The sequence below is a fragment of the Hippopotamus amphibius genome, chromosome 16, assembly GCF_030028045.1.
Source record: "Hippopotamus amphibius kiboko isolate mHipAmp2 chromosome 16, mHipAmp2.hap2, whole genome shotgun sequence".
NCBI classification, from domain to species: domain Eukaryota; kingdom Metazoa; phylum Chordata; class Mammalia; order Artiodactyla; family Hippopotamidae; genus Hippopotamus; species Hippopotamus amphibius.
The window spans coordinates 27,507,245-27,519,330 of NC_080201.1; the positions used below are offsets into that span (position 1 = coordinate 27,507,245).

The 12,086-nt window shown below is 45.6% G+C and overlaps 1 protein-coding gene across 1 annotated transcript; it reads left to right on the forward strand.

Annotated features, from left to right (window-relative positions):
- The first annotated feature begins 594 nt into the window (after positions 1–594).
- On the forward strand, positions 595–7,404 carry LOC130838905 (ADP-ribosylation factor-like protein 13A). The gene is made up of 7 exons (XM_057712625.1): positions 595–653; positions 1,029–1,099; positions 4,557–4,806; positions 5,686–5,791; positions 6,313–6,500; positions 7,115–7,205; positions 7,300–7,404. The coding sequence occupies exons 1-7, from the start codon at positions 595–597 to the stop codon at positions 7,402–7,404; spliced, it is 870 nt and encodes a 289-aa protein (XP_057568608.1).
- Positions 7,405–12,086: the final 4,682 nt, after the last annotated feature.

Consider the following 12,086-nt stretch of genomic DNA (forward strand, 5'->3'; position numbering starts at 1 on the left):
AACACCCACATTTTTGAAGCAGAGGCAGTAAGAGAACCAAGCCCAATGAATAGCTGTTACTTAGAACAGATCTTCCAATAGGTCCTTCTTTTTTTTTTTATGGAATCTAAAAAAATGGTACTGATGAACCCACTGACAGGGCAAGAATCAAGATGCAGATGTAGAGAACGGACTTGAGGACATGGGGTGGGGGGCGAAGGGGAAGCTGGGACAAAGTGAGAGAGTACCAATAGGTCCTTCTTGAAACCTAAGCTGGTTCTTCTCTAAGACAGCTCTCCACCCCACCCTCACCTCCAAGGTTGCATGAAGATATTCAAAACAGGAATGAACTATGGCTGAAGGGGTGCCATTATGCCTGTGTGGGTTGCTTTAATAAGAAATCACCCCATTTTGCCACTAGAGTTGATGATAACCAGTCCCTCCCTCTATGACAAGGACAAGGTTGGGTAGAATGAAATAATGGACTTCTGACAGTCCCAGGCTTTCTGTTTCTCAGTACCTGTGTACTTATAAGCTGATTTAAGTTCAGAGCTAATAACGGGGCTGATTTCTTGTTTCCTTGTTTCCCTTAATATTAAAGAACTAAGCTGAATCATGCTCCGGCTACTGACCGGCTGCTGTTCTCGTCTAAAGGCAACTGAAGAGCCGCGAAGGTAATACTATAATTATTTCTCTAGACCTGTTCCACCATGTCCTCCAATGTACCTGCCCATGGTCCCTCAAAGGACAAATCTTTATGATATATATCATTAGGGGAGGTGACTAAGTAGTATCTACAAGATGAGGGGAAGGGTTGGGGAGAGGATGACCAATTCTACAAGGCAAGTGAACCAGGGAAGAAAAGCATCCTTGGAGGCTTTAGAGAGGGGTTCCCACACCACCTTCTACCACCCGGCTGTCCCTTTTATGACTGCATTGGGACCACTGCAGGCAGAGCCCCAAACACCAAGGAAGAGTATAATCTTTCTTAAGCCTAAGAACTAACAGTACTTTTAAAGCTTTGGCTCATTTTCCTTTTCCATTTCTAGGTATGCAACCGTCGCCATAGTGGGACTGGACAGCTCAGGCAAGACTCTTCTTGCGGAGGCATTCCAGAGATGTAAGGAACTGAGAGCATTAGATACTGGTTGAGGTCTCCCATGGGTCCCGGTGACCAATGAAATAATCATTCCTTCCTAGCCTTATTTCATGACCCTCAAGTTTCCTCTTTTGAAGGTAAACACTTCCCAACACAGAGACACACAGACACAGATACAGACACACACACTCCTCTCCTCGGGTATTATCAGCCTGTTTATGTCATGTCTGTCATCTGCTCCCTTTACAAGATATCCTAATTGAAGTTCTTCTCACAGTGTCAGGATGAATGAACTCAGACTACGTAAAGCACTGCAGTTGATTAGGAAGGCTGGCATGTTTGAAAGTGTCTGGTTCAGAGCTCAATTAAAGTGGAATTTGGTCTAGATAAGAGAGGCAAGTGTGGGATGATGAAGTTCATTCAATAACTCTTTGTGACAGCTCATATAGAGGGTTGGAGCTTAAGAAACGGTGTCAGTTCAGAGACATGCTAGTTTAATACCAAGTCTCCAGATTGCTACCGTGACATTTCAGGAAGCCATTACACAGAATTGCAGGGAGCTACTTTTCCAGTTGCGAAGCCCCAGCTAACGAAGCCAATCAGTCAAAGAGCCCGGCACAGTGGCTGGCATAGGATGCCCTCCACTGATTTTTATTAAATAAAACATGGATTATGATGAGGTGGTTGTTTATATAACCTGGCAGCAATCTACAAAGTAGAGGAAAGGGCCAACGTGACTCCTGTCTCTGGCCGCCTTGAAGCCAGCATCAATGTCTTTGAAATACAGCAAACAGCCTGCTGGCTGATCTTGCCGTCTGTGGTTGTCTCCCCAGTATTCAGTCCACACAGCTGCCCGAAGGACTTAATGCAAACATCGGATCGTGGCCCTTTCCTGCTTGAAACCACTCAGTGCCTCCCAGTTGCTGTCCAAATAAAAGTTAAATTGCTTATCCACACACTATGAAGGCCCTCCATGATGTGGTCCCTGATTTCTCCTCCAGCTTCGTTTTCCATGCTCTCCACATAGGCCCCCTGATGCAGCCAAAACAAATGACTTGCCATTCATCTGCACCACGCCATTCTAGTTCACATGCCCACGCGTTCTGTATTTGCTCTCCTGCTACCTAGCATTTCATCCCCTCCATCATCTACCTGCTTCACAAAATGCCTGAAGACACAGCCTAAGCTTGACCTCAGGAAAGTCATCCCTAATGCCCAGTGCCTCCTTCCTCAGCTCCCACTCTATTCTGTGCCTCCCTTGATCATGCACTTATCACAACATCATTGCACAACTGCAAGTCCATCCCCTATACTGTGAGCCCTTGAGGAAAAAGGATGGATCCTTTCAGCTCTGTATCTTCAATCTCTGTACTTTTACTACCTTCAGGTAGGTACTCATTCATTTATGGAATGAATAGTCTCCCCCATTCGATCCTTCTCCTCAGGCTACATGTTGCCTCTTTCCAACTTTTCCCTCTCTCCCCCTCCCCCCACCCTTGGAGTGGCAGCCCCAAGCATATTTTAGCCAGTGGTTCAGCCTGGTATCTCACCTTATAGGCAGCAAACTTGACTCTGCCTCTCCTAATTCTCTGAGTGGCAGACATGGTGAAAAGGTAAGCAGCAGCAAGAAAATCAAGGAGCCAGGATGAATCACAAGATTCCTGATAAAAGTGGGGATAATTTTTAGAACCCAACTCAGCTCCACCCATAGATTCCCATCCAGTCTGGGTGGGGCCTGGGAACCTATATTTGAAGAACTCCCCAGGCCTTTCTAATGGCTAGTAAGCTTTGGGAAGCACTCATCTGTAATTAGCCCTACGGTATTTTGCCTATGAGAACAGTGTCTGCTTTCCATGCTAATTCCTAGAGGACAGAGCCTGGAGTCTATTTAATTTGTTACTGTATAACTTGCCTTGTGTTTGGTGAGTAACTTGGGGCTGATTCATAAACCAATAGGTTTATGGCTGTGACGTCACAGAGACGTTTTTAATGGCTAAGAAGCAAAGTGCCACTGATGTCACATTCTGAAGACTATCTCAGGCCACCCCTGCCCATGCAGGCCTGCCAGAGTCAATCTAGTAGGTTCCTCTGTACCCAAAATGCAATCGCTTGCCCCTCCCCCCCAACGCCTGCAAATGGTTATGACAGGTAACAGCCTAGGGAGGAAGTTCCAATCTACAAGTAGTAACTTGTGTGAACATTTGAAGACACCAGCTATAAAACATTTTGGGACATAGGCCATTATTATCAACATCATTCACTATAACTGTTTTGTCTGCCATGGTCATTCGGGGCAAGGAACCCAAGCATGAGCACAGGTAAGTGCTGTCAGTTCAAAGAACTGGAATGTGTCTACAGACTGTCATGCTGAACCACAGTTCTCAGGGGGCTACGTGAAGGGTGGAATGCCCTGTGGGATTGTATGGTCTGGTCATAGCCTTGAAAGGGCGAACGTATCTGAGTTTGGCATGGCTGCTCAGAGGAGACATAAGAGGATTTCATACTCTCATCCACAGTAACCGGTATGATCAACATTTACTGAATACCTACTGTGTCTAAGGAGATGCAGAGCCCCTCCCTCACAGAGTTTATATCTTAGCTGGGGAGACAGCACATGCACAGAATGAGGGGAAGGACCAGTTTAACAGATCATGTGCTCAACAAGAGAAAAGGGAGAGCTGGGCCAGTCAGAGAGGCTTCCTAAAGAAAGAGGTGTTTGAGCTGGGCCTTGAAGAAAGGATGTTCATTCATTCATCAGATTCATTCAACACATATTTATGGAGCACCTGTGTACCAGCTTCTGTGCTCAGCATCGTGAATATAACAGTAAATAAAACTGAAGGGGTTCCTATCTTGTCGCAGTTTCTAACCCAGATAAATAAATCATAGAATCTATAACACTGTAATATGTGCTGTGATAGTGGTAAGCGCAGGAGAAAGGCACCTTATCTGTACTGGGGGATGGTGGTGTGAGAGAAAACTTTCTAGAAGAAACAAGATCTAAATTGATATTAGAAAAACAAAATAGGTGTTAATCAAGCAGAGGGTAGTGGAAGAGTGTTCTAACCAGCAGGAATAGCATCTTATGAAGGCTCAAGGCAAGAGAGAGCAAGACCTTCATGCGGAGTCGGGGGTGGAGAGGCAAACGAGTCAAGAAGCATAGGAAGAGATTGGGTACGAGGGACCCTGGACACCAGTCAGGGAAGCGATGGATCTGACAGGTTAGGAAGGAAAGGAGTCTGTATTCTATCTTCGGTGCAGTGGGTACTCACAGAAGGTTACTGAGCCAGGAGAGGGTGGCATGAACAAAGTGCCAATTTAGGAGGACGGATCGGTGAGTGGGAGCAGGATGGCAGGATACCTCCGTAGGATTCCTCAGGGCAGGCTCTAGTCAAGGTTCAGATCATCGTTTAACAAATTCTTTCATCTAACTAGAGTCCCCTGTTTTCTTCTCGCTTCTTTCTTCCCCTATGCATAGTCCTCCCCAGTAGGACAGACAGTTCTGTGAAACCTGAAACAACCACACTCCTGCTGGATAATTATGACGTTTCCATCTACGACCTGAATGGAGACAGGAAGAGCCAAGGAATCTGGCCCAACTACTATGCTCGGGCACATGGGCTGGTTTTTGTTCTGGATTCCAGTAACTTAAGGCGCATTCAGGAAGCGAGGGTCATCTTAACCCGCCTGCTGTCTGATAGAAGAGTTTCCGGGAAACCCATTCTACTGTAAGAGTCTGCTTTTGTGTCCAATTTCCCCTTCCCATCTTATGCCTTTAGAAGAGAAGTAGACAGAGAAAGGGCTAGGTGGTCCCTTTGTCACATCCAGTTAGAGCTCCTCTCCTCTTTGAGTGGCGCAAAGGGGCCCCCCTCTCCTCTGGGGCCTGTTTTTAAGAGCTACTTTCTACCAGGCACTGCCATGGGGGAACCTGTTATCTAACTGTGCAAAGGTAATTTTGAAGGCAAGCATTAAAGGGAAATGGAGAGTAATATCTGGATCTTCCAACACTGTCCCCCCCCCAACCCATCCCTCAACTCTTCCTGAAGACTGCCTTCCTACATTTGCTTCTTTATTCTGGCTTCAGTCTCTGACCCTGAGACGAGGGTAGAAAACCCCTCTTTTGTATATTCAGTGCCATTGGCCTCCTCACTCGACAGTTACGTAACTCTTATTCCAGGGTAATAATTCAGGTGGCCTGTCAATTCTCACCTCTCTCCCACTCCCTTTTAGCCTTTTTTGTTGCTGGTTAGCACCCCCATCTCAAACATGAAGAGAGTTCGGGGGAGGATGTAAAAGCTCCAAATCTGTTCCTATCCCAGTTGGCAATTCTAATTAAAGTTTGAGTGTGTCGTGTGGAAGTGAGACGTGAGACCTGGGGATTATCTCAGGTTCAAATTACTTGTGCTATTCTCTCCTTCATTGAGAGCTGGCTAGAAAAATGTCTGGCTCACCTCACTGGGGATGGCTTAAAAGCTGGTCCCTGCATATATAGCAGCTGTACCAGAATTGGTTGCCCCCCTCTTTCCCTTCTTTTCTTGCCCTTGGCCTCTATCTTAGTTTCACTCTTCCTCTCTCCTTCCCTCCCTCTCTCCAATGCCTGGCTTTAGCCTGGCCAACAAGCAAGACAAGAAAGACGCCCTGCTACCTTGTGATATTGTTAAATATCTGCTGCTGGAAAAGCTAATGAGCAAGAGCAAGTCCATGTGCCGAGTGGTAAGTGTCCAGCCCTCCCCTCCCTTGTCCTCTCAAATAAGGCTGATGCCTCCCTTGGCCCAGTCCGTGATCAGCCTCCTATGCTGGGTATCAGGCAAGGCCTCTCCCTGCCAGGCAACAGCTACAGTGATGATTTCTGACTCAACAGCGATCATAAACATCACGCTTTTATAACACATTCCCATCTGTTTTCTCATTAGGCCTGCAAAATAGCTCTTTAAAGTTGGAAGTTTCAATAGCCTCATTTTATGGTTAAGAAAGCAAAGGCTCAGAGACTCTTGAGTGACCTGTCCAAGGTCACACATTCAAGATGTTACACTTGATTAAAGGATCTTAGCTTTTGTACCTCTCATTTACCTTCTCAGGAGTGAATGCTGAATGTCTCCTAGGAAGTATTAAGAGCTTTGTCAAGCACAGCAGAACTTATGTGTAGCTGAGCTCTTTGGCTGCGGGTGACTGGGACTGTGAACCCCAGGGGTCCCAGCCTCCTGAGCTGAAGCCTACTCTTCTTTTTGTCACAGGAACCCTGTTCAGCCATCAAAAACCTCCAAAGAGGGAACCAACAGCCTATAATTGAAGGCCTGCGCTGGCTGTTATCTGCCATTGGGGATACATATGAAGAGCTGTGTACTCCCCAAGAGCCACCCCCATCGAGAATCCCAGCCTCTAAGGGCACCAGAGGCTTTGGGGAAAGATGCTCATCAGACAGGTACTGAGCTGCCTCTATTAGGTGAACTGATAAGAACATGCAAAAGTCAATCTTCAAAAATAAGCAAGGAGTTCTGGGAGGGGATGGATTCTGTGCAGTGCTGAGTAAGTCTCTCAAGATGAGTTGGCCCAAATGGGGCAAGGGCAGTGACCACAAACATCCCAACATTGTTAGGTACACCCTCCCCTCGGCACAATTGGAGTGGTCACGTCAGTGGGATGAGTTAAGCCATCAGTATCAGAGCATCTCCAAAACAGGGCTTCAACGTCCTGGTTTGTCACATAGAGGAGAAAAGGAGAAAAAGCCCCTTAAGAAGCTTATTGGCAATATTCTATGGATGAATGTCCTGGAGGTACCCCACATTCTCTGCTTCCTGTTCCCCGATGATCCCAATGATAAGGAAAGATGGGAGGGAACAGGAATATGGAAAAGAAGAAGAAAAAGAACAACAGGAGGTGATCAAGATTTTGAGGAATGAAGGGATTAAATGTTCTGTTGTTCTGTTGTCCCTTTAATTTTCCAAAGACATATGGCAGGGATGGAGTGATAGCTGGATTTGATAAAGGAGCTTGCATCTGTTTTCACTATGGCTTTGTCCTTTCTATCTTCCCCAGCGTTGCTACCAGGATGCAAATGTCCAAAGAAAAAGGACAGCATCTAGAACAACAGTCAATGGCACCTAGGCCTCTAAAGTCAATCCTATACGTAAGTGGCTGATTAAATGTTATTGCCCCAGGGACTCATCCGTGAGCTCTCCGGCACCAACTGACTTTTTTTCCTTCATCTTCCTGCTCTACAGAAAGGAGATATAAGAACAAGACCTAAAAAGAACTTATCAGTAACATTTGCTTTAGACGAACCCATGGAGAAGGGTGAATGTTCTCGGGGGCGATGGTGCATGTAACACCACTAAGCTTCGCTACAATCAGAAAGATGACTTTCGGCCCCCAGCTCCATATGCCAAGGGCAATCTTTTTGAAGGTAATCCTGGATCAGTGGTTAGCAGAGAAGAAAAGATATAAAGGCCTTCCCTCACAATTTATGAAACAGTATTCCTATTTGAGTCCAAAACTCTTTTCTCTTACTGTGGTTGGTGGTCAGGAGAAAGAAAAGTAGATGAAGTGCTTGGGGATCACCATCTGGCAGCCCAGTATGATGCCCCAAGACCTTTGTTTGGATGGCTATCGGGTTATCTTTAAGGTTATGATTTCCAGTGGTGGAAGTACACATTGGTACAACCTTTAGGGAGAGTCGTTTAGTTGTCTGTCTCCCTTCTACTCTCCCCTCCTCTCTCTCAATAGATAGATATCGAGAACTTTAAAATTGTGCAAACCCTATGAGCCAATCATCTCATGTCTTGAACTGAAGCCAAAGATAATTACACAAGTACCCACAAAGGATGCTCATGGTTGTTCAATCATAGCATTATGTATAACAGCTAAAAGTTGGAAACAAGCTTAAATGCCTAACCATGGTGAATGGCTACATTGTGGTGCACCCACCCAATGGAATACTATGCAGACCTTCAAAGGGCTAATGTTGACTTGTATTTACTGCCATGGAAAGTTTTCCACAACCTGATGTTCTGTTAGGGAAAACAGCAAGTGAGAGTACAACATGTAGAGCGTGATGTATATACACATCACGTACGGAATATCTGGAGGGGAATCACCAAACACAAGCAGTGGTTTTCTCTAGGGGTAAGATTCTAGGTGATTTTGAGAAGAGCCAAGGTACCTTTCCTTGGCCATTTGTGTTATTGGAAAGCTTTTTAATAATAATATATGATTTCTCCCAGTATACTAATGGCACTAAAAAAAAGCTGTGAGGACTTAAAGGACCATTGTTGCTAATGGCTACTCCATCTCAGTATTCCTTAGCCCCAGTCTCCACAATAGTAAACTGTCAATATTATAATGTTACTTCTGCTCTCCAAAGGATCTGGTCCTTCAGGCTACCCCAGAACCTTGAGTTGTTATCCCTACACAGAGGGCTCTAGACAGGAACACTGAGGAGGAGAGAGGTACTGCTCTGGGAATGGAGAGTTGAGTGGAAGGAATCTGGAAGAAGAGTGGAGGAAGTGTCTTTCTAGATGTCAGAATCTACCCCTACATCTCTGTCCAAAATTGAAATCCATTTTTCATTTCTATAAGCTCAGAACCAAGGGCAAAGAAGAGAATGGACACCTGGGACACAGAGGAGATGTGACTGGAAGATCCCAGGGAAGAAGCCTTTGGATCCTACAGTTAGTATTCCTTAAGTGGAGGGGAGCGAACAAAAGGGAGAGAAAGTATGAGGCCAGGGCAGAGGGTGGGCACCTAGTGGGGGGAGGGGAATCTACACCCCTTGGAAAGTAGCTAACAGCCTCCTGACCTGGAAGGACAGGAAGCCTGGTGCTTAGCTTCACTTGCAGTGACTGCCTATTTTCTTTCTCTTTTTAGACTTTTAACAGAGCGCTAAAGAGAAAAAAGGAGGGAAGTCCAAAGAAACATCGCATATCCCTCCTTTAGCAAATGGTTGCATCTACAGAACCATTACAATTATTCAGTTTTTTAATTTCTGTTTGTGAATACCTCTACAGTCCACCTACAACTCCACCTACTCTAACATAATATCCCTGAGAACTCCCATTGTGCCTGTATATCGACATTCGAGCCATCAAATGAATCTTACCCCCACCAACAGGCTCAAGAACAGTCAGGGGGCATCCGTTTGAGAATGAAGACGACCTTAGCAAAGAAGATCAGAGCCCCGACTCTTTGTACCCAGATGCTCCTGATGAAGTTCGTTAGCAACATGTTGTGGGTGACCAATGGCAACGGAGCCTTAGAAGTACAGGGTCAGTTTAGAATTACATTCCCCGCCCCTCCCCCCCCCCCCAAACCATGTTCTTGGGTGGAAGAGGACTGGCAAAAATAAATAGAATTGTTCTGCTGAGAAGTACGCTTTGCTGAATCATTTTCCGTCAGGCCTCCGAAAATAACTCCGTTTTACATTCCCAGCCACTGTCTGAGAAGCCTGGCAACAATTCTTTTGCTGTCCCTTCAGGAGTAGCCATTGCTGTCTCTCCTAACACTTAGGTTAGGTATGCAAAAAACTGTATGAGCTTCAACACATTCAACTCTCCATTCCAAGGAGGGCCGTGGTAGTGGTGGTGATCATGAGTCACGATTCCTGTAGCTGTTACTTTCAGTACCACAGCCCCCATTTACCGAGTGCCTTCTGGATGTCAGGCGCAGCACTAAGCTCTTCACATTCATTATCGTATTCTTAAAAACCCTTGGGAGTAGGCTGTAGACCTGCCAGCATTTTACAGAGACGTTAAATAACGTATCCAAGGCCCCACAGCCTGTAAGATGCAGAGCAAGGAACCAAATCCACATCGGACTCCAGAGCAACTTTAGGCCAGAAAGATCTGCTTATGCTTTTTTCAGACTCTAACCAGAAGGAGAAAGCTATACCGAGGAAAAATGCTGCAGCTTCACCGTGCCCATGTCAGGAGAACGACGTTGACAGCAATAAGCACATCCATGGTCGCGGCAGACACGGGTGCGTGAGCACTTCCATTCTGCCAGACTTGGCTAAGTGGTTTACAAACATTACTGCCTTTCATTTTCACAAGTCTATGAGGTCGGTTCTATGACGAGCATCTTACAGAGGCAGAAACGGATGTTTGGAGAGGTCAAATCATTTGTCCCAGGGCACCCATAAGGAAATGGTAGAACTGGGTTTCAAACAAAGTTCCAACTCCATAACTCATGCTCTTAACTCCTACCCTATATGGTCTCACCAGGCAATATAAACCAACTAGCCCATAATTGTTTCTGAGAGATAGAAACCTGGCACATAAGGATCAGTCTCACAACCCCATCTGGAGGGCCTGACACGGTCAAAGGCTGCAGAATTTGCTATTATGCATTGCATATGGCCTTATATCCAAGGGGACCACCTCCAGGCATTTTGTGGGTCTTTGACAGGATTCCGACTAAGGCTCAGCTTATTGCTCATGGAGCTGGAAGGAACCTTACAGAACCTCTAGTCCAACCCCAGTTGTTATACAGATTAGGCATTTGATACAGAGAGGTTAAGTGACTTGCCCACGACTGTACAGCTGACCACTGACAGACATGCTCCTAAAATCCACATCTCCTGCATGCCCAAGCTAGTATGCTGTCTTCCTTCCCTTCCCTGGGTCTTCTCTGGCCACTCTTGACCCACCTACTTTCCTCCAATTTTCCCAATAAATGTCACTGGAGAATTCTGCTGACAATCATTCTCACCCAGGGACGCAGCAAATATCTTTACTGAAGAAGAGTTGTATCAGGCAGGAGACTATAATTCAAAAAACCAAGGTTCTTCAGAAAATTGGACCACCCGTATTTCTCTTTATGGCATGTATGTCTATGAGGCAGGCACACTTCCTCAGCCAAGAGGGAAGGGAAAGTATGGCTAAAAGGGGTTGGGAGTGCTATCTTATGGGCAAGGTGGAGAATTTAGGTTGAAACAACCTCTGACAAAACTGAATTTCAGTGTATTGGTATACTTCCCTTTGTACAATATATGTGTTCCTGGGTGTGAACCAAATTTTCCTACATAAAATCTCTCAGTCAAAAATATTTAAAGAATATCCTCCAAATACAGCCAGCATACTCATTTTTTTTCTTTTTTGCTTATTTATTTTTGAGGGAATAATATTGTTGCTGCAGGCTGTTACCATACTTTCCAAACCCTTTATCAAGCTGCGTGACCAGGCAATTTCCCCCAGTGAAGACAGGAATAAGAGTATGTACCTCACGGGCTCGTCGTGAAGACCAAAGGGGACAATCTAGAGCAAAATGCTTAGCAGAGTGCCTGGTACATAATAAGTAGCTCATGAAATGTTAGCTACTATTATTATGATTAGGGGAGGGTCTTAGATCCTTCGATAGCTATACCTCTTCTCTGGGAGAAGTATCCTCTTTTCTGCAGAGAACAACCCAAAGAGAGATGTCTTAGTGCAAAGAGTATAGAGAATCTAGGGTAACTATAACCACTGCCAACCACTGCCTCCCATATCCTTGTCTTTGAGAATCCGGAACCTGCCAAAAACATCTTACAAATCTGTCTCAGCGTGGCACCCCAGGGACCAAGATGAATGAGAGTTTCTTGAGCCTTGAGGGCAAATTTTCTTTCAGGCAAGTGGTTGCCTTGGCGTTCTCTCCTTTCATTGTCAAGGTCTTGGCCTCCCTCCTCCAGGACTTGTAAAGTCTCGTTTCTGTCAGATGCACTTCGAAAATATGACCCTGGCCCATCATTCAACAAGCTCCGGGTACTTGTCCATTTTGTCTTGCAAGACAGACCTGGGCTTTCAGACTAGAGAATTCCATATGTATAGGTAGAGGGGTCCCTCTGCTCTGAGTGGTTTTTACTCCTGAAATCGTGTCACCACTCTTCATATACTGTTTCTACCCACCCTGTAGTGTCTCATCAGTAGGGTTAGTATCCAGTATGACCTGCAGAACACGGGTCAGAGAGTCAGTACACCACAAGGGTTAAGGAAGAACTGTGGTGATTTAGGGTTGGAGATGGAAACCAAGAATAGCTAAC